A 22,136-nucleotide genomic window follows, 5' to 3' on the forward strand; every position below is an offset into this window, starting at 1 on the left:
TTAACAGAGATAAGGGAAGAGTTTTCCTTTTCTAATCACCAAGAAATTTTTAAAAATTATTTTGAAAACCTCGTTTTGCTATGCTCATCTTATCTTTGCAAGTGATGTTGCTCACCCACAAAAGCCACAAACACAGCCGAGGCTTCCTTCTTCATCTGTAAAAGTAAAACATACCTCAGTCTCTAGGAAGAAACATCTGAAAAGTAAAAAGAAGGAGACAGGGACACAAGCCTACTTGGGACCCAAAACTTTACTTCAACAAGTGGTTAATCCTCAAGAAGGATTTAGAATTTCCCAGCACTAGATTCAGAGTAGTAAAGAATATGTTTATTTCCCAGAGAAAATGCAGACCTTAAGTGTCCCTTTGCCATGTTTACTCTGAGTCCATATTACAGAGCTGACTTCAGAGCAGTAATTCTATCTAATTACCATAGGGTATCCATAAAACCTTACTGCCTTGGTAAAACCATAAGCACTCAGTAAATCGAACCATGTCACACGTTCTTCTCTTAAAAAAAGGACTGGGCTCACACCTGTAATCCCAACACTTTGGGAGCCTGAGGCAGACAGATGGCTTAAGCCCAGGAGTTCAAGACCAGCCTGGGCAACACAGCAAAATCCCATCTCTACTCCAGAAAAATACAAAAATTAGCTGGGCGTGATGGCACATGCCTGTAGTCTCAGCTACTTGGGAGCCTGAGGTGGGAAGATCACTTGAGCCCAGGAGGTGGAGGTTGCAGTGAGCCAAGATTGTGCCACTGCACTTCAGCCTGGATGACAGAGCAAGACCCCATCTCGAAAAAAAGAAATTATTAAAAAAAAAACTGTAAAAGGACTGAAAATCATTTATAAGTACTTGGTATTATTTTATTTGTAGTGTGACTTGTACCAAAGCCCAGAGATCAATGGATTTGATGGCTACAGTTTTCTTTGGCTGTTTCAGGGCAGGAGGAAATCTTCCGTGTGAAATGGTCTTATTTTCAGTTTTCATACAATCAAAATTTACAAGCTGTCAGCAAGATACTCATGATTATGTCAAGCTGCTTTGAAAAAGGAGAGGGCAGCAGCTAGTACACTCTGAAGACCATTTCTACACAAAGTAAAGCATTATTTCTAAAATACTGGAGACTTAGGTACTTTCTTCTCAAATATGGCAGATGTGTAAACTATCATATTATTCAAATGAAACTTAGACCAGATGTAGGTTTCTTCCTAAAATTACAACATAAAGGGCAGCTATTCTTTGCGTACCTAGTTAGGGTTGAAGCTTTCGTAAATTCTCAAGAATCAGTTCCTCTATCTTTTACAGGAAAAGCCACCCAATTGCTACTTGAGAGAAAAACTGCAAAAGCATAGCGTATGTGTCAGGGCTACTCATTTTCCACATTACTAAGTCAAATGAACTCTATTTATCAAAAACATTTCATGCCCCTTGGGAAAAAACACCCCATTCTTTTGAGTTGTTAACTATACTCACAAAGCTCCTATAAACTTTTGAGCCTAATCGTACCCACCCACACCTTACAAAACTGAGTAACCGCTGCAGTTTTTACAAGGATTATTCAGGAACATTAAATTCTATTTGTGAGTACATTAAGGATTTTTATTACTTGACCTGAACTTAATGATCAGTTAGTCCAGGATCATTTTTACAAGGGAGAAACCAAAACCCAAAGAAAGTAAGGGACTCACTCAGCACTGTTAGTATGACGGCTGAGACTACAACTATACCCGGACACAGGGGACGCTAGAAAAAGCAAAACATGAAACTACTCTCTTGCCCCTAAGGGTGGTCTGATCAAAGGCCAAAGAATGTCATTACCATTTATAGTTAAAAAAAAAAAAAAATCAAAGACTTGGTAATGGTCGTTATTTTATGGAGAACTATATTTTATATCCCAAAATCAAAAAGTATTTTATGAACCAACCACATGCAAAGGCCCGCTAGAAGGCTTGTGAGAACCAGTCAGGAGGGATGAGGGCAGAGGAATTCAACAATTCTTAGAGAGACAAACATATTACCTCCAAGTTGCCTGTAAAGTTCACCCTAGGCCAAGCACAAATTTATTGTTATATTTAAAGCTTCTGTGAAACAAATCAGTGGTATCAGCTTCTACTGGATAAGAATGCCAGCCTTTCTTCCAAAGCCACTGCAGCAGGCAATACTAAATTACCTCATTAGGCCATGACTCAAAATGTGGTGGGGCCTTCTCCCAGAGTGACCCTCTGCTATTGGTACTAATGTGGGCTAATCTATTCGTTTCCATCATTGCCCCCCTAGAGTGGGAGCCAGGAACCATGTTTTGTACATCTTTATACCATCAGGCTAGCAAAGTACTGACCATCAATTCAATCCCAACTCTTGTTAGGTACCTACTCTGTGCCAGGAGCAGAGGACTTCAAGATGAATGAGAAAGATACAACAGGTGGCCTCAGGAAGCTTGGGCTCCGCTGGAGATAGACCTGGGATATAAAGTAGCAGCTACAGCCGGGCACAGTGTCTCATACCTATAATCCCAGCACTTTGGGAGGCCAAGGCAGGAGGATCACTTGAGCCCAGGAATTTGAAACCAGCCTGGGCAATACAGTGAGACCTTGACTTTATAAAAATTAAAAAAAAAATTTTGTAAAGACGCAGCTACAATGACAGCAGGGCTTTAGAAGAGATATGTGCCAGCTTGTATGAAAACACACAGGTGACGGAACAAAACTCTGGTGCAAGGAAGCACACATTCGAGCTGGAAGATGCAAGCTAGATTGAACGGGAGAGGCATCCTCAACAAAGTGTTCAGCAATGGTATAGAGGAATGAAGGGAGAGGATGAGTTTGGAGAATGCTGCCCTTTCTTGTCTGGCTAGAATGGAAGCCACATGGGAGGGAAGGACTGGAAGCTGGCTGTCATGCTAAAGAGGAGTTTGGACTTTACAAGTGTTATGAAAGAATCAGAAGTAGTTACACAGAGGAGTGACAGACTCAGATCTGGTTTTAGAACAATTAATTACTCTAGTGATGATGGGACCATATTAACAGGTAACCGGTTTCACTCATTTCTGCAGTGTGAAACTAGAAACCATTGCAGGCTCATAAGCAACATCTGAGAACCTAGACTACTAGTGTGGTGGAAAGGATGCCATAGTGACCAACCAATGAAATGTGGCAGAGGGAATCACCAACTACTCCAAAGTCCCCAGCTCTCCTGGATACTCCGAATGTGAACATGGAATGGCTGGTGCCAAACTACATCATCTGAGAACAGTGACCCAGCTAGAATTCCAATTTTCCTGAACATGGGCAGCATAAAGGAACACACCCAGCCGATTTGCCAGTATTAGTTGTTACCAGAAACAAATCAGCATAAACACTGTAGGGAGGAATGCCAAATTGTGCAAAATATATATAGGCTCAGGCAGGCCCCCGAAAAAGTACCTGCAAGCCAGGCATGGTGGCTCATGCCTGCAATCCCAACTTCGGGAGGCCAAGGTGGGAGGATTGCTTGAAGCCAGGAGTTCAAGACCAACCTGGGCAATACAGCAAAACCCCATCTCTATTTAAAAGAAAGAAAGAAAGAAAAAGCACTGCTAGGAACAAAAATTGCCAAAAGGATTCTGTAATCTACAAGATCACAAGACAGTTTTCTTTAACAAAGAGAAAAGGAAAAGAATCACAAAACAAAAGGCCATTATTTCAGTAGCTAAGTCAAAAAACCTCCACAGGAAATTTCTTATTCATTTCCACCGTGAAATTCAGTACACATTCAATTACATTATTCAATACCAGGTATTTTAATAGGTTTTGAGGAGCTATTCATGATAAAATGCAAAATGGAGGAGGAGCAACAGCAGATAACTTGCAGCTAAGAAAAAGTGGCATTACCATTATCCCCCAGCTGACTTTTTGGAACCACTGGTATGGTTTACTTACTTCCAAAAACACCAAAGTATTCCTATAAATATGCCAGCGATGTCAAATAACAATAGCAAAAAGTTCTTGCCTTCACTATTTCTACTTGTGCTCCCAGTTAATCTAATATCAGTCCAGACAATTACAAAGGCATTTACACCATTTCCAAAGTACTGATCAGACACCTAAATTTAGTTCACTCAAACCAGGGCTAAACAAGAACATTTAGATCTAATGGGTCACTCAAGATGACTAGAACTTCCCAGTCATTTCCGTTAGTCTTTTTTTTTTTTTAAGTGAAGTGAGTCATAGTGTATAGATCTTTCTCCTTTGCATAAAATAGTTTTTTTTTCCTCTGAAGAAAATGGTATTTAAATAAACGTTATTGGCAAATTTTAATATTCATCCTTTTGGAATATAACAACATAAGCTGTATATCAGTAAGGAATTTTAGTGAACTATTGTTACAACATGGTTTTAACCTAGTCAGGCATTAGATTGTATTTCATAATGAAAACAGCTATAAAAACAAATGTCAATTGGAAGAGTGGCCCATTTTACAAAGCCTGCCTCTAACATGAATAAATCTTGCCTTCATGTCACAAGCTACTATTGCAGTCCCCTTTATCTGAAACAATCAAATCATTCACACTGAAATATAGTGAATGGTATCAGAGAATCAAAGAATTTACAGACGAGAAAACAAGCAAAACACCGGACCCAACCCCTCTGAAACTACAGATGGAGGGCAGCACATGAGCTATTCTTTTCATTCACTCAACCCTCTCTCCTCTCATTCTAGATCAGTAAAACCAATCTCTTTTCCTCATCTGAGCTCGTTCTCTCCTCTTAGACAGCTAGGCCCAATCAAGCAACCAGATGATTTGAAAGTGTTTAAATGCTAGAAAATAATGTTTAAAGTCATCTATATACACTATCAAAGCTGACTTTTTATAGACCTAGATGCTTATTAGCATCTATGCTATTCATTAGCATTAAAGATTAAAAATACGGTTATGCTCACTTTATCAAACTGACCTAGCAAAGAATCTCTGCCTAAAAAATTTGTTTTCCAAGCTGCCACATTCCTCAGCACTCAAAAGTCCTCTTCACTCTTTGTTCTTTTCCCAATAGTTTTCAAGTTTTTACATCTTTTTGTTCTAATCAGAAAATAAGTTAGAATAACTGACCTGCTTACCAAGTTGTAAGCAAAAATTACATTATTCTCTAATCACAATAGGCGAGGCAAGCTCAAAGTATGACTTTGTATAAGGCTGCCCTCATTTCGACATGCTATAAAATACTAATTTTTTTAAACTTCCATTTTCTATCAATTATAAACACATTTCTTTGAATCCTTGAAAAATAATGGTTTTGGTAAAGTGATACACACCTCGGAAAGTTAGCCACTTTAGACTCAAGGTCATCTGAACTCTGTTTCAGAAAACGCTACAGTTGTATGACAAAGAGCTACTTTTACACTTAGGAGAAAAGCTTCTGATTTCAAGATTTTCGAAAAGAAAAATATCCATACAGTGGAGGTGAGAAAAGCCGGCCCTGACAATTCTCTAAGACCAAAAGAAACTACCTCCGGGAATGTGGCAATCCATTAAGAAGCAGGGAAAATCTCAACACCTTGACTAACTTGTGGGGTTTAATTGTGGCAGAAAAACTTAAGAACAATGAAGGAAATGAATTGAAGACTGACACACTCCATGCTAGTTGCATGCTGAATACAGTTTTAACAATGCTTGGGTGACAGGTCAGCCCACTCTGGCTTAAAATTGTAAGAAATAAAATTCAACTAAGAACTAAGTTACCATACGTATTTCTTGTTGTCAACTCAGTTTCAGTGGAAAAGACTTCTCCACAATGCTTCCACTGTGATGGGGTGTATCATAATCAACTCCAACACTTCAGACCAACAATTTTCATTTAAAGCCACTTTAGACTCTACTGCATTAAACTGATGCAGAAAATTTGTCCACACATTCTCAAAGTCCCTTGTGGAATTCATTCAACTAATTCAGAGACCAGATATGGCATACAAATTTTATATACTGATCAATCATACTTATTAGTATATAGATTACAGTGGTTAGAAATATTAGTCTAGCAGAAACTAATATACACACTACAGTCCAAATAAAAAGAATCCTGTCAAATAAGCTTGATGTAAATCCACATGAAAATCAAGGCTGCCAAAAAAAAAAGGCTTTTGTTAGTCAAGCATACCAAAGAACTGCTTAAACCCTTTTTCCTTTCTAAGCGGAGCTCAAAATAGACTTTAATACTACAGCTGATGGATCTCACAATTTGCCTTTTGAGCCTATAAGCTGAAAACAGAATCACCTGCCGTCTCCCTTTACACAAGTAACAAAATCTCTCTATTCTGTATATCGCTTATTTAAGATACTGTGCAAGTGTGGTTTTAGTTAATCTTCACAACCCCCGCAATGACATTTAATTGGGAGTATGTATTTTATTCAGCTGCTTGTGAAAGGAAGAGCTCTTTTGTGTTTTTAACTATTTGTTTTATAGATATATGAGAAACCCTACTTTCCTAACTTTTTAACACACAAGATGACTCCTAAGACAAGGTCATCTCTGCCACGACCAAAGACTAAGCTGCTCATTGAGGAAAGATGCTATTTTAGAGAGGGTTAAAACGTTAACCTTCCTGAGACCTGCCTGAAAGGATAATATCATGGCCCCAATGGAGTGGGTACCGCAGGCCTCCTGGCTAGAAGGTTCTTTAGCCCTATATTCTCACGGCTTTCTGCTCCTCTTGGTTCAGCTCACAAAGCAAATGTCTCTTCCTTTGACAGGCCTTCCCTGATCCCCTTCTCTAAGATAGCCGGCCTTCTATACAGTCACCCTGTACCCCGTTAGGAAGTCGTTCTCTTCACAGCACCTGTCACTATCTGAAATTATTTGCTTTTGTGTTTGATTGCCCTATTCGACTCTAGGCTCCACTAAGGCTAGGATCTTGTCTGTCCTGATTAGCAAACACCACCTCCAAACACCACCGCTTAGGCAAGCGGTGCCTAGCACAGAATAAGCTCGCCAACTCCTATCCAATAAATGAATGAACAGAAAGGGGGAAGGGGACTGTCATCCCTGGGACTCGACGCACACTGAGACTAGGGGAAAGGAAAGGTGAAGGAGGGACGGGGGGAGTAACCTTTTCCCCCAGGGAGACAAAGGAAGAGAGTCTGAGGTGGTCCACTCCAGAAAAGGAAATAGTGGGGGTGCTAAATCACCCCAGGGGACAAAGAGTGGACAGGCAGGGGGCGGGGTCGGGGTGCGAGGGATTCGCGCTGAGAGCACAGACCGGCGGTCCCCCGGCTTGAGACATCATCCGGGCTGGAGAACAGGAGGGAGGTGGGGGATCGAAGGGGGCTCCGAGGCTGCGGCGAGAAACAGGCCCACCCCGGGGACAAAGGGGGGGGCGACGCAGTGCGTCGCTGTCCCATCGAATCCTCAAGCAGTAGGAGCGAGGCAGAGGGCAAGACCCAGAGGGAGTCTGGGGCCTGGAGGTCTGAGGGGATGTTCAAGCGGCCTAAGCGAAGGGCCCGCCACGCTCCGGGGCGCTCCCGCACCTGGTAAATGGCCGCCCAGCTCCCGGACTTGTCGATCTGCTCGAACTCCTTTTCCATCTCCATGACGGGCCAGGGCGGCTGCTGCGCCTCCTTCTCGGCCCACTGCGCAGTCTGCCGCTCTAGGCCGCGTCGCGCTCTTAGCCCCGAGGCCCGCCGCAAGCCCCGACCCCTGCAGCTACCGCCGCCCTACCCGCCGCTGCTTCTTCATGTCAACCGGCAGCCGGAACTACGCACCGCGCCTGCCAGGGGCTCCGCCCCTGAAGCAGAATGACCAATCAGCGATCGAGAATTTCGACAAGCACTTCCGCGGGGAGGAGCCGGGGGAGGTGCTAGGGGAAGTGGCCCCAGCACCGCGAGATATCTAATAGCGCGCGTTCCCTCCTCAGCTCCGGGACTCTGGGCTCGGGCGGGGCGCGCGCCCGTTGCCTAGGCGACCCCGGGAGCCCCGCCCACGGCGCGTGGGTTCTCCAGGCCCGAGAGGGCCTTGAGTTCCAGCTCCCACCCGGCCCTTTGAGTCATAGAGTGAAAGGCCTTAAAGTAGTCACGCACCTCTTTTCCTGCAGGGCCGGGGGCCCGGCCTCAGTAATCCTAGCTGGAGTATGGGAGGAGGGCACCGTGCTGTATTTCCTACCTCCCAGCTCTGGCCAGATGTCCGCCTCTTTTTCGTGAAACTCAGGAATATCATGTTTCACTACGCTGCTGGGGAAGCCCACTACTTTCTAAGGGTAGTGTCCCTGTCTGAAGCGCAGAATTTCCGCTTAGGTGCTGCAGGAATGAATGGATGGGGATGGAATGATTTTCAGTGTTTCCCAGAGTATCAAGGAACTCCCGCTCAGACTGAACTAAGCAGAGCACAAATTCCACGTTGCATTATGTTAAATAAAAATCATAGAAGCCCAGGCGCGGTGGCTTATGTCTGTAATCCCAGCACTTTGGGAGGCAGAGGCAGGCGGATGCCTTGAGGCCAGGAGTTTCAGACTAGCCTGGGTAACATAATCAGACCTCGTCATTACTAAAAGTTAAAAAATTAGCCGGTGTGGTGGGGCCCAGCTGCTGGGGAGGCTGAGGCAGGAAGATCACCTGAGCCCAGGAGGTGGAAGCTGCAGTGAGCTGTTTTGGCGCCACTGCACTCCACCTTGGATAACAGAGCGAGACCCTGTCTTGAAAAAAAAAAAAAGAAGAAGAAAAAAGGGCTGGGTGTGGTGGCTCACACCTGTAATCCCAGCACTTTGGGAGGCCGAGGCAGGTGGATCACCTGAGGTCAAGAGTCCGAGACCAGCCTGACCAAGATGGTGAAACCCGGTTTCTACTAAAAAAAAAAAATTTAGCCGGGCATGGTGGCGCATGCCTGTAATCCCAGCTACTTGGGAGGCTGAGGCAGGAGAATCACTTGAACCCTGGAGGCAGAGGTTGCAGTGAGCCGAGATAGCTCCACTGCACTCCAGCCTGGGCAACAAGAGCAAAACAAACAAACAAAAAAAGTTCTGGCATTAGGGTCTCAACAGACTAGACTAAAAATCAGAATGGAGTCACTCATGCTGAAGTTCTACATCATCAGACTGATAACCTTTCACAAAATCAGAAGAGAGATACACACCCTGATTTCCCAAACAGACCGTTTTAATCAACATAATGAAGTTCCCTTTGCTTTAATCCTTACAACAAAAAGTAACCTGAAGTAACCCGATGCGAACCAGTTATTTCTCTCTTGTTCTGTTTCCCTGTTCCTGCCTTACAAGGAAAGTAACTATGAAATGACCAATCTGCTTTTTGTTCTTTGTTTCTGCTTTTTTCAGCCCTTTTCTGTCTATAAAACCAACCTCCTCTGCTCAGCTCATTGGGACACTTGTGCTATTTTGTGGAATGAAGTCTTGCCCGATTCTAGAATCACGAGTGAAGCCAATTAAGATGTTTAAACTAAATTTGTTGTAATTTTGTCTTTTGACATTTACAGTCACCTGGGAAGTGTGTTGAATAATGCAGGTTCCTGGACCCATCTCCAAATGATTCAGATATCTTTGGTCTAGGGATGAGACCAGGAATCTGCATTTTCACCAACAACTGCAGCTGATTCTGTGATCCTTAAAGCACCCATGAGCAGGTTGATCAGGTTGCCTTCATGCAGGCTCTAGTTTAAACCATCCACCTCTGGGCCTGGCATGTCATGTGGACTTTGTGAATTCCAGGAGGTCTGAAAACCTAGAAGAGAGAATTGTCTTCATTCCGTGTTGCCCAGAGCCACTGCCTGGTATTATCAGCTGAATTCCAGCTCATCCCTTGAGTGCTTGTGGCAGGCACTATGCCGGGAATTCTAAGTACACATTCCCATTCAATCTCCACAACAACCCTCCAATGCAGGTGCTATTATTCCCATTTTATAGATGAGAAAACTGACTGGCTGTGGTGGCTCACGCCTGTAATCCCACCACTTTGGGAGGCCGAGGTGGGCGCATCACTTGAGGTCGGGAATTCGAGACCAGCCTGACAAGCGTGGTGAAACCTCATCTTTACTAAAAATACAAAAATTAGCAGGGTGTGGTGGTGCATGCCTGTAATCCCAGCTACTCGGGAGGCTGAGGCACAAGAATCACTTCAACCTGGGAGGCAGGGGCTGCAGTGAGCTGAGACTGTGCCACTGCACTCCAGCCTGGGCAACAGAGCAAGATCCTGTCTCAAAAAAAAAAAAAAAAATTAGCCGGATGTGGTGGCGTGCACCTGTAGTCCCAGGTACTCAGGAGGCTGAGGTGGGAGAATCACTTGAGCCTGGGAGATTGAGGCTGCAGTGAGCCATGATCATGCCACTGCACTCCAGCCTGAACGATAGAGTGAGACCCTGTCTCAAAAATAAATAAATAAAAATAGGCCAGGCCTGGTGGCTCACACCTGTAATCCTCGCACTTTGGGAGGCTGAGGCAGATGGATCACCTAAGGTCAGCAGTTCAAGACCAGCCTGGCCAACATGGTGAAAGCCCATCTCTACTAAAAATACAGAAAATAGATGGGTGTGGTGGTGCACACCTGTAATCCCAGCTAATTGGGAGGCTGAGGAAGGAGAATGGCTTGAACCTGGGAAGTGGAGGTTGCAGTGAGCCGAGATCGAACCACTGCACTCCAGCCTGTGCGACGGGAGCAAGACGCTATCTCAAAAAATAAATAAATTAATTAAATAAATTAAATAAAAATAAAAATAAAAAATTAGATGGGGGGGACCGGGTGCAGTGGCTCATGCCTGTAATCCCAGCACTTTGGGAGGCTAAGGCAGGTGATCACCTGAGGTCAGGAGTTTGACACCAGCCTGATCAATATGGTGAAACCCCATCTCTACTAAAAAATACCAAAAAAATTAGCCAGCCATGGTGGCGTGTGATTGTAGACCCAGCTACTCTGGAGGCTGAGACAGGAGAATTGCTTGAACCCGGGAGGCAGAGGTTGCAGTGAGCCAAGATCGCACCATTGCACTCGGGCCTGGGTGACAGAGCAAGACTCTGTCTTAAAAAAAAAAAAGGATGAGGAAACTGAGGCACAGAGAGACAAAATTACTTGTCCAGAGTAGCATTGCACATTGGTATGGAAACCTGCATTCTAGCCTGGTTTCCAGAGCCTGCTTCAGAGCCAGGCTTCGTGCGTCCAGGTTCCAGCTGAATAAATACTAGTGGTGCAAGCTTGGGCAAATTTTCATTAATCTCTGCTGTCCTTTGTAAAACAGACATAATAAAAGTGCCCACCTCATAGGGCTGATGTGAAGATTGGATGAGTACATATCACGCTGTTAGTATACTGAGTGGCTCAATAAATATTAACTGTCATTACTACATATCTTTAAATAATAGCAAATAAAGGAGATAAATGAAATGTTATTGAATACATGCAATTAGATTGATCAGAAATGTCTTTAGAAAGTGAGCATTCCATAGGGGAAAAATTAACAAAAATGCCCATTCTAGTGAAAACTGTGGGAGCTGCCACACTTGGAAGCTGCCTAATTGAAGTCTTAGTTCCTTTAAGTGACTGTCCAGACTCCTGTGCTCCTCCCGCCCTTATACCCTTATACTTTTTGAGTTCTAGTTTCTCTGGAACTCACAACCCTGAGAGCATCCTGGAACAAAAATAGGGCTGGTTCATTCCTATCCCTGTATGTCAAGCTAAGTAAGTAAATAAATGCCCATCCCAAGCCCAAGTGGCCCTCACGCCTGCAGGGGGTGCCGCCCAGTGACTGGAGTAGCCTTTTTTTGTGTTTTGTTTTGTTTTGTTTTGTTTGAGATAGAGTCTTGTTCTGTCACCCAGGCTGGAGTGCAATGGCGTGATCTCGGCTCACTGCAACCTCCACCTCCTGGGTTCGAGCGATTCTCCTGCCTCAGCCTCCCTAGTAGCTGAGGTTACAGGTGTGTGCCACCATGCCTGGCTGATTTTTGTACTTTTAGTAGAGATGGGGTTTTGACATGTTGGCCAGGCTGGTCTCAAACTCCTGACCTCAGGATGGCCTCGGCATCCCAAAGTGCTGGGATTACAGGTATGAGCCACCGCACCCAGCCTGGAGTAGCCTTTGAATGGGGCCAAAGCTATACACAGGGTCTTGGTGGGGGAGAGGGGAGTTGGAGGCAGCCTCAAGCAGGGTCCAAATTTGGGCTGTTTAGAGGCTGTACTTGTTTCCAGTGGCTGCTGTAACAAATTACAAATTTGGTGGCTTCAAATAACAGAAATTTATTCTCTCACAGTTCTTGAGGCCCAAAGTCCAAAATCAAGGTGTTGACAGTGCCGTGCTCCCTCTGAAGGCTCCAGGGGAGGGTCCTCCTTTGCCTCCTCCAGCTTCTGGTAGCTCCAGTCATTCCTTGGCTTGTGGCTGCCTCACTCTGATCCCTGCCCTCTGTCTTGGCAGACTTTCTTCTCTGTATCTCCTGTTCTGCCTGCCCCATTTCCCTCTGCCTTGTTCCTACAAGGATGCCTCTCTTTGGATTCAGGGCTCATCCTATCCTGAACGATTTGGCAATCCCATCTCAAGATCCTTAAATTTATTACATGTGCAAAGACCCTTTTTCCAAATAGGTCACATTTACAGGTATGGGGACTTGGACATATCTTTTTGGAGGCCTCCCCTCAATCTACTACAGTGCAGAGAGTGAAACCTTGCCACAAATATTGATCCTGAATGAAACCCCTAATTTCAGGTACCAGCTAATTTGCCCTTCCATTCATTGTGTACATAGCTTTTAATATTTGGATCATGAAACCCTCCTATGCAAAATCCTCCAACAGTTTCCCATCCTACTTAGAAGAAAACCCAAATCATGTCTAACCCTGGCCCACAAGGCCCACGTGACCTGGCCCGTCACTGTGTCCCCTCGCATACTTCTCTGCAGTCTCAGGTCTATCTCCAAATATACGGTGCTGGCTCCCACCCCAGGACCTTTGCACCAGCTGTTCCTTCTGCCTGGATCACGCTTCTTGCAGGTCTTCTCAGCTTTCAGGTCTCAGGTCAAATGTTACCTCCCCGAACAGGTCTCCCCTGACCACCTTCCCTAAAATAGTCCCCAGTCACTCTCTAGGGGAGGATCCTCCCTTTCCTGTTCTAGCTTCTGGTGGCTCCTAGCACACATCTGTGTCTTATTTATTTGCTGGCTTGTTTCCTTCTCCTGCCCCTCATTGTCATGTTCTAGGAGGGCAGGGACCTCGACTTCTTGTCTGTTTCCTTGATATTTGGTTGAGAGGAGGAACTCAAGGTTTACCTCGACTCTCTGAGGCTTGGTGTTGATCTGCAAAGCTCTGGCACTTCCCTGCCAAGGCCTGGCCTAGAAGCAGCCATGCCCTGGGATGCTCCAGTGATGTGATGGTGGTGATTGGGAATCTTTAGTGATGACTAGTTAGAAATAGACAAATGATCATGTGACATGATGGCTAAAACCTTTTCCTGGCAGGCACGTCTGAGGAATGGTCTCACGCGGCCTCTCCAGCCTTTCCTTCATGGATTTAGCTAATGGAGGAAATCAGCACTACAAATCAATGACCCATTAAACTTTTTTAAATGTCCTAAGAGTCGTCGGTGGAGAAGGATGGCTGTTTACCAAGCCTCCAACAGATCACTGACTCCCGACTTAGTGAGGTCAGCAAGTTTCCTGGAAAAATTGGTCCTGATCTTCTTCCTGGGAGATGGCACAGTTTTAAGAGCTTGTGATCCCGAATGAGTCCTACTGGGTCTCTAATGACATGTCACTTCCTCAGAGAGCCCCCTTCTGACCACTTCTAATAAACAGTGCTCTATCACTCTATTCCTTTTTCTTCTTGGCACTTAGCAGGCATTTAATGACTTATTTTTTCCCTAGTGTTACCATGTGATATGATGTTGTATATTTGTTTTATGTGTTTATCATCTGTATCTGCCAGTAAATGTAAACTTCTTAAAGAAAGAGACTAAGTCGATTTGGTTCACTGCTGTCTTCCCTGTACTACAGATCATTCCCAGAAGAGCCTATCAGTTTTAGAAGGTTCTAGAAATGAACATAACAGGGCTTCTTTGTATATCATAGACGCAGAGCTCAAGAATCCTCAAGGTCATCTAGCTTCCTCCACTCACCACTGGGTACACATAGCCAGGAAGGAAGATGGCTTCCCTCCACAAGATTCACCCATGCTCGCCTAAGAAAGTTTGGGCACTTTGACTGGTTGGCTGGCTTAGGGACAGCCAGAGACATCCCTGCAATGGAATAAGTAATGGGGCAAAGCCAAGGCCCAAAGCACTAGAAACTGGGTGCACAGAACTCCAACCTTCAGCCATAAACCATGCTAATAGCTTTTTTTTTTTTTTTTTTTGGAGACAGAGTCTCACTTTGTTGCCCCAGGCTGGAGTGCACTGGTACGATCTCGGCTCACTGCAACCTCTGCCTCCCAGATTCAAGTGATTCTCCTGCCTCAGCCTCCCAAGGAGCTGGGATTACAGGCGCTTGCCACCTCGCTTGGTTAATTTTTTTTTGTATTTTTAGTAGAGATGGAGTTTCACCATGTTGGCCAGGCTGGTCTCAAACTCCTGACCTCAAGTGATCTGCCCGCCTCAGCCTCCCAAAGTACTGGGATTATAGGCGTGAGCCACCATGCCCGGCCTAAAAGCATTACTTTGAATTTTGTATTTCCCAATAGCCCTGCAAGCCTGCTGTTTATCCGCATTTAAGAGATGAGAAAATAGCTGCTCGGAGAGGCTAAAGAGGTGAAAGCAATGAACACCCGGTACAGAATGCTGGCTTGCATGCTGGATGACAGAGCACCGTGGTACAGAGCTAGGAGCTTCTAACCTCTGAGGCTGCTACTCACTAACTTGCAGGCCTGGGTCAAGTTGCTAAATGGAAGTCCTGGTGTCAGCCTGGATACTTTCCAGTGAGAAAAACCCAACTGAAAAGTGGCTTTCACAAAACAGGGAATTTACTGGCTCATGAAATTGGGAAGTCCAAAGGAGGCTTCCTTGCTTCAGGCACTGCCAGATCCAGGGCCTCAAACGTCACTGTGACTCTGTCTCTCCGCAGCTCTTTTGTCTTTCTCCCCCTGTGCTAGCTTCGCTCTCGAGCAGGCTGTCCTCTAGAGGGAACCAGGATGGTCCCAGCAGCCCCAGGCTCACAGCCGTTCAGCTCAGCAGCTCCAGTGGGAAGAGCTGCTTTTCCCTGGTGGGCCCTGAGTCCTGGCCTTGAGTCTTATTGATCCAACTGAAGCTCACGTGCCATCTCTAATCCAATCCCTCCGCCCAGGGGAGAATTTGTCAAATGAGGAAACTGAGGCTCAGAGAGGCCAGTTATTTAACCAAGGTCATACAGCCAGTAGGTAGTCAAATGGGATTTAAATACAGGCAGCCTGATTTCAGCATCTGTATTCTCAGCCATGAAGCTACACAGTCTCTCCAAGGACTCCCATGAGCTCTAAAAACAATAGTAATAACAATGAGGATAATAATAATGATAATCATTCATTAACACCACCACTGTGGAGCCTGTACTATTATGATCTCCATTTGAACCGTGGCACAGAGAGGTTAAGCAACTTGCCCACGGTCACACAGATGAGAAATGGTGGAGTCAGGATTTGAACCCAGTTCAGCTCTATTTGCTGCTTCCAGTTCTGAAACTGCATTAAATATATGAGTTCTGCACTATTTCAGAACTCACGGGAAGTTTAGCAGCCCAGAATCTCCCACTCACGTCTCTACTGGGCTTCATTTTTACTGTAGACTCCCCTGCCTCTCTACCACCTGGAAGACATTTTAAGCTTTACAGCAAGTCATTAAAAAGAAACAAAAATAAATGCATAAAAATAATCCCACGCTGCCTGGCTGGTAAGAGCAACTTCCCCGGTGGGGGAGGAGGAGGCATTCAGGGGGAACTAGGGGAATCACATGTGTTCTGAGAAAGGAGGGTCAGAGATGTGCGGGAAAGTTCAAGGAGGGAAGTTGGATCCAAAGATGGAAACCGGTCCCAGCCTCATGCTTTCAGCAAAGGAGGAGTCTGGGGAGGGTTTCCAGAGGCCCCTGCAACATCCTCCACACTCTAGTTTGCAGGGCTGAGGCTTGTGGGGGCACTTTCATTGTACACATGATGGTTCTGGGTGTGGGTTCTGGAATTAGGCTGATTTGGGCTCTTGTGCCCTTGGGCAAGTTCCTTACCCTCTCCAGTCCTTGGTTTTCCATCTTTTACAGAAGGCAGAGATGTGATGATTAAATGAGAGTATGTGTGTAAAGTACTCAGCCTGGTCTCTAGTTCACACCAAGGACTCAAACATTTTGCTGTTGTTCTACAGTTGTGTAAGTTGCTGAGTGGAAAAAAGCAGGCTACCATCTGTCTTCAGAAGTTTTCATAATAGATATTGCAACCTGCAATTTTACATCCCTATTTTTTGCTCTGCTGCTGTAGGTGAACTTGGCTGGTTTCATGGGTGTGTGTGCAACCTGTGTGATTGCAGAGTCCCGTGCTCAGAAGGGGCCTGCACTTGCTTTGCTCTGCTGTCTTTGTCTTGAAATTCTTTTGTTTGTTTGTTTGTTTTTGAGACTGAGTCTCGCTCTGTTGTCCAGGCTGGAGTGCAGTGGCGTGACCTTGGCTCACTGCAACTTCTGCCTCCTGGGTTAAAGCGATTCTCCTGCCTCAGCCTCTCGAGTAGCTGGGATTACAGGCACCTGCCACCATGCCTGGCTAATTTTTTTTTTTTTTTTGTATTTTTAGTAGAGATGGGGTTTCACCATGTTTGCCAGGCTGGTTTTGAACTCCTGACCTCAAGTGATCTGCCCGCCTCGGCCTCCCAAAATGCTAGGATTACAGGTGTGAGCCACTGCACCCAGCCTTGAAATTCTTAATAATTTTTTTTTTTGAAATGGAGTCTTGCTCTGTTGCCCAGGCTGGAATGCAGTGGTGCGATCTCGGCTCACTGCAACCTCTGCCTCCCAGTTTCAAGAGATTCTCCTGCCTCAGCCTCCCGAGTGGCTGGGATTACAGGCACCCACCACCACGCCCGGCTAATTTGTGTATTTTTAGTAGAGATGAGGTTTCACCAGGTTGGCCAGGCTTATCTCAAACTCCTGACCTCAGGAGATCCGCCCGCTTTGGCCTCCGAAAGTGCAGGGATTACAGGCGTGAGCGACTGTGCCCGGCCGAAATTTGTAATAATGTTTGAACAAGGAGCCCTGCATATTCATTCTGCATTGAGCTTATGTAACCAGTTCTGAGGGTGAAGTCTAGATTTTCAAGTTTTTGAAGGGGATTTGGAGCCGTTTTTGTCTTTGAAGATGAGAATGTTCTTCCATTATTCTGGGAGAAATCGCTGCTCTTGGGGAGAATCCTAAGACAGTGATATTATCCAGATGCAGATTCCCCACGTAGAGTTGTTTCTTATCGTTTAATAATACTAGTTATGTTAGCTACATGTGTTGGACTTTGACTAAAGACTAGGCTGTGCACTAAGCTAGCACTTTACCTTTATCATCTTTCTAGATCTTCCCAACAACCCTGTAAGAGAAACTGTCATTAACCTCATTTCACAGATGAGGAAACTGAGGCTTGGAATGACACATGACTTGCCCACTGTTGCACACCAGCGTTGTGATAATGCATGTAAGTTGGGTGGATCTGTACTAGGACCATAGCCTTTTAGAAAAGAGGAATGAATTTCTAAGCTTTGATTTAGTTAGAAGGGTTCCTGAAGTCCTTGGGGAAGATGTGTATCTTTTTGACCAAGTATTTAGTCCAGTAGTTTCTGTATTTGAAGATGGAACTGGTCTTCTGTTTCAGACTTGACTGTGCAGAGAAGAGGCGCTGACCTGAACTTTCCTTCCTCTTGTGCTGGTGGGAAGCCCATGGAGTGGACTCTCATTTGGAATAACTGAAAGTGGAGGGACTCGGGCTTAGGGGATTGCACTTACAACTCTTGTGGTGGCCTCATCCAGGCCACAGGGAAGTGAGCTGCAAGGGGAACCACCTGGGGAATTGTACTTTCTTCAGGAGTACATGGATATTCCCACTGCCCTTATCCTGGGGTAGGCAAGGAAGCCAGACTCATTGTGTGAAGGGGAGGGCCTTTAGCTTTACCTGGGGCAAAGAGGAGAAAGAGGGGGTCCTAAATTCTAGGGAGAAGGAGTTAGGCAGCCATCATCCACGGGAGGTAGGCTGGTTCTCACAGCATGGCAGCATGCTAGAGAGAAAGGAGGGTGAAGACCAGAAGGAAGGAAAGCATGAAGCAGCTATATGGCCTCCAAGCACGATTTATTTACAATTTCATTTTGCATTTCCCTCTTCTGCATTGTAATTCTCACTTGTTATCCCCAAGGCTTCAGTAAAATTTTGTTAACTGCTATGGGCTCCTCTTAGCTGCTGGGTCAGATACTAATTGTCCCCAGTGTCAGTTCTCTGCTTTCATAGAAACAGGATTGTGACTGGGCACTGCCTGGCTAAAGACTACATTTCCCAACTTCCCTTGCAACTAGATGTGCCATATGACTACATGCCGACCAATAGGATCTGAGTGGAAGTGATGTGCACTATTTCTAAATCATGGCTTTAAAGGCTTGGTTCAGGAACAATGTGAGGTGGGGTCGGGGTCTTTTTTTTTTTTTTTTTTTTGAGACGGAGTCTCGCTCTGTTGCCAGGCTGGAGGTGCAGTGGCACGATCTTGGCCCACTGCAACCTCTGCCTCCCGGGTTCAAGCAATTCTCCTGCCTCAGCCTCCTGAGTAGCTGGGACTACAGGCGCGTACCACCACACCCAGCTAATTTTTGTATTTTTAGTAGAGATGGGGTTTCACCATGTTGGCCAGGATGGTCTTGATCTCTTGACCTCGTGATCTGCCCACCTTGGCCTCCTAAAGTGCTGGGATTACAGGTGTGAACCACTGCACCCGGCTGGCTTGGGGTCTTTCTTTCACCTTTTCTTCCATACTACTGCCTGGAATGTGACATAGTGGCACCAATTTGAACTGTGTGGACAAGAGCAGCATGGAAGGGATGGAAGAAAACAAGATAGAAAAAGCCTGAGACTCTGACCCCATGGGCCAGCCCCATTAGCCCCAGACTGATCACACACTGTTACATGAGCAAGACATAAAAGAGCTGATATTCAGCTGATATGCACAGCTACAGTCATCCTGATTGCTTGTAGGTATCATTCTGACTGGTTAGAAATAAATTTCTGGGCTGGGCATGGTGGCTCATGCCTGTAATCCCAGCACTTTTGGGAGGGCGAGGTGGGCAGATCATGAGATCAGGAGTTCAAGACCAGCCTGACCAACATGGTGAAACCCCGTCTCTACTAAAACTACAAAAATTAGCCAGGTATCGTGGCAAATCCCTGTAGTCCCAATTACTTGGGAGGCTGAGGCAGGAGAATCGCTTGAGCTCAGGAGGTTGCAGTGAGCCGAGATCGCCCCACTGCACTCCAGCCTGGGTGATACGCGAAACCCAGTCTCAAAAAAAAAAAAAAAAAGTAATAAACTTCTGCTTTGTTTAAACCGCTGTTAATGAGGGTCTCAGTTATAGTAATTGAACCTATATTCTAATCAATCCAGCCATGTTTTGGGGGCTGTTAAGGCAGAGGGCTGGGTACTACTTTCCAGTTGAGATGGTGTTAGTGACAGGAGCAGCATTCTGGTGCAGACAGTTAGGAGATGGCAGACAAGGGCAGTAGATGCCCTGGGAGAAACGGCTCACTGTGGTTGCCAAGCAACCATAAGCATGGTCCGGGGACATGAGAACATCCCCCAGAGATTCTGAGTAATATCCTGCAGAAAGAACCTGATGAAAGTTTGGTCTTGTTAGGGTCATGGGGTTCTGTTGTTAGATATTAAAGAGGAAGCTGGAAATCTGGGGGATGACTGGGGTTATAAACAGGGCCCAGTGAATGTTAATTCCCTTCTGAGGCAGACACTGTTGGTTGCCTATCTATTCATCTTTCTCTTCCCCCTTCTTCTTGGCTGACAGTGCCAAGAAGAAAAAACTGGGAGGCCCCTTCCAAGCCTCTTTTGCATTAGGGCATGGGTATGGGACTCAGTCCTGGCCAATGGCAGTATTGCAAAATCTGCCCAAGAGCTTCTGGGAAAGAGCTTCCCTTCTTGTAAAAGAGACATATGGGCTCAGGCATGGTGGCTCACGCCTGTAATCCTAGCATTTTGGGAGGCCGAGGCAGGCGGATCAGTTGAGGTCAGGAGTTCAAGACTAGCCTGGCCAACATGGTGAAACCCTGTCTCTACTAAAAATACAAAAAATTAGCCAGGCGTGGTGGTGGGCACCTGTAATTCCAGCTACCCAGGAGGCCGAGGCAGGAAAACTGCTTGAACCCAGGAGGCGAGAGTTGCAGTGAGTCAAGATTGTGCTACTACACCCCAGCCTGGGTGACAGAGTGAGACTCTGTCTCAAAAAAAAGAAAGAAAGAAAGAAAGAAAGAAAGAAAGAAAGAAAGAAAGAAAGAAAGAAAGGCAGGCCAGGAACGGTGGCTCACACCTGTAATCCCAGCACTTTGGGAGGCCAAAGTGGGTGGATCATGAGATCAGGAGATCAAGACAATCCTGGCTAACACGGCGAAACCCTGTCTCTACTAAAAATACAAAAAATTAGCCGGGTGTGGTGGCAGGCACCTGTAGTCCCAGCTACTTGGGAGGCTGAGGCAAGAGAATGGCGTGAACCTGGGAGGCGGAGCTTGCAGTGAGCCGAGATTGTGCCACTGCACTCCAGCCTACGGGACAGAGCGATGCTCCATCTCAAAAAAAAAAAAAAAAAAAAAAAAAAAAAAAAAAAAAGACAGACATATGGGAGGAATTTTTTTTTTTTTTAAACCAGGCTAAGATACAGGAGCAAAAATATAAAAATCACTTAGGTCCTTGACATCATTGAGTTATCGAATTGTCCCTGGGACTGCCTAGCTCTGGACTTATTTGAAGACATCATAAACATTTTTACTATTTAAGCCACTTTGGGTTGGTTTTTTTGTTACCTGCAGCTGAGAGCATGCTAACTGATACAGGGTCTTTGTCTTCTGTCTCTACCTTCTTTTAGCCCTATGAGTCTCATGTTTAGACACGTTCCTTCTCCAGAGCACCAGTTGTTTGGAAGTCAAGATCTTTTGGAAACTACCTGTATTAACTTATCATCACTGCCTGCTAAATAAGATTCTCTCTGGTCACTCCTTACTTCTTCATTTCAGGAGCGAAATTGGTATCTGGTGAGGTGAAAGCAGAACCTCGGCCTTCAGGCAACTCTGTGTTTGGGTATGGAATGATCCTCTCATATTGGTCTTAGCAATCTGCACGTGTGTCTCTCTCAGCAGACTCTCAGCCCTCACAGTTGTGGATCCTGTAGTATTCATCTTGCTATGTCCCCAGGGCCTAGCCCAGGACCTGGGTGAGAAGAGGTGCTCCCCGAATGCTTGTCAAATAAATATATGAAGAATTAATCATCACATCCCATTTTATCACCTCCCTAAACAGAGTCAGCTTCCCTCCCCACTGCCTTCCTGCATTCCTCTAGGGCAAGCAAGATGGTTCTTGTAGAGAGAGAGAGAGAGAGAGAGTGAGGATGAAGAAGAGGTTAACCCAATTGTCGTTTCCAAAGCAGCTTTTAATCTCTGCCTTCTTAAATTATCCTTAATGTACCCACTTTCAGCCTCAATGTTGGGTCAGCACTGAGGCAACTCTGACTTTGGTTTCCTTTAAAAAAAAGGAAAAAGAAAGGAAGGAAGGAGAGAAGGAAACTCTGCCTGTATTTAAACCATTTCAAGAAACATGGATGAACTAAAGAGAGAAGCAATTTAAAGTGGGTGTTTTCACACGCAGAGCCGGAAGTTCTAGCATTGGAGGTAGGACACTTTTGTTGTTCTTATTTCTTTTTTCTTATCACAAAAGGAATACTCATTTAATGAAGAAAACTTGAAAAGTGCATATAAAAGAGACACAACTTACTTTCTTTTTTTTTTGAGATGGAGTTTCACTCTTGTTACCCAGGCTGGAGTGCAATGGGGCGATCTTGGCTCACCACAACCTCGCCTCCCAGGTTCAAGTGATTATCCTGCCTCAGCCTCCCTAGCAGCTGGGATTACAGGCATGCACCACCATGCCCGGTTAATTTTGTATTTTTAGTAGAGACAGGGTTTCTCCATGTTGGTCAGGTTGGTCTTGAAATCCCGACCTCAG

General features: G+C 45.4%; 1 protein-coding gene across 1 annotated transcript in view; it reads right to left on the minus strand.

Annotated features, from left to right (window-relative positions):
* Window positions 1-7,710, minus strand: part of PTPN1 (protein tyrosine phosphatase non-receptor type 1) — a 73,663-nt gene extending 65,953 nt beyond the window's left edge. The window contains exon 1 of the mRNA XM_032143174.2: window positions 7,503-7,710. Coding sequence (XP_031999065.1) covers window positions 7,503-7,565 — 63 coding nt within the window. The 5' untranslated portion in view covers window positions 7,566-7,710. The remainder of the gene's footprint in view (window positions 1-7,502) is intronic.
* Window positions 7,711-22,136: the final 14,426 nt, after the last annotated feature.

This window comes from Hylobates moloch, unplaced genomic scaffold, assembly GCF_009828535.3.
Source record: "Hylobates moloch isolate HMO894 unplaced genomic scaffold, HMol_V3 SCAFFOLD_21, whole genome shotgun sequence".
NCBI classification, from domain to species: domain Eukaryota; kingdom Metazoa; phylum Chordata; class Mammalia; order Primates; family Hylobatidae; genus Hylobates; species Hylobates moloch.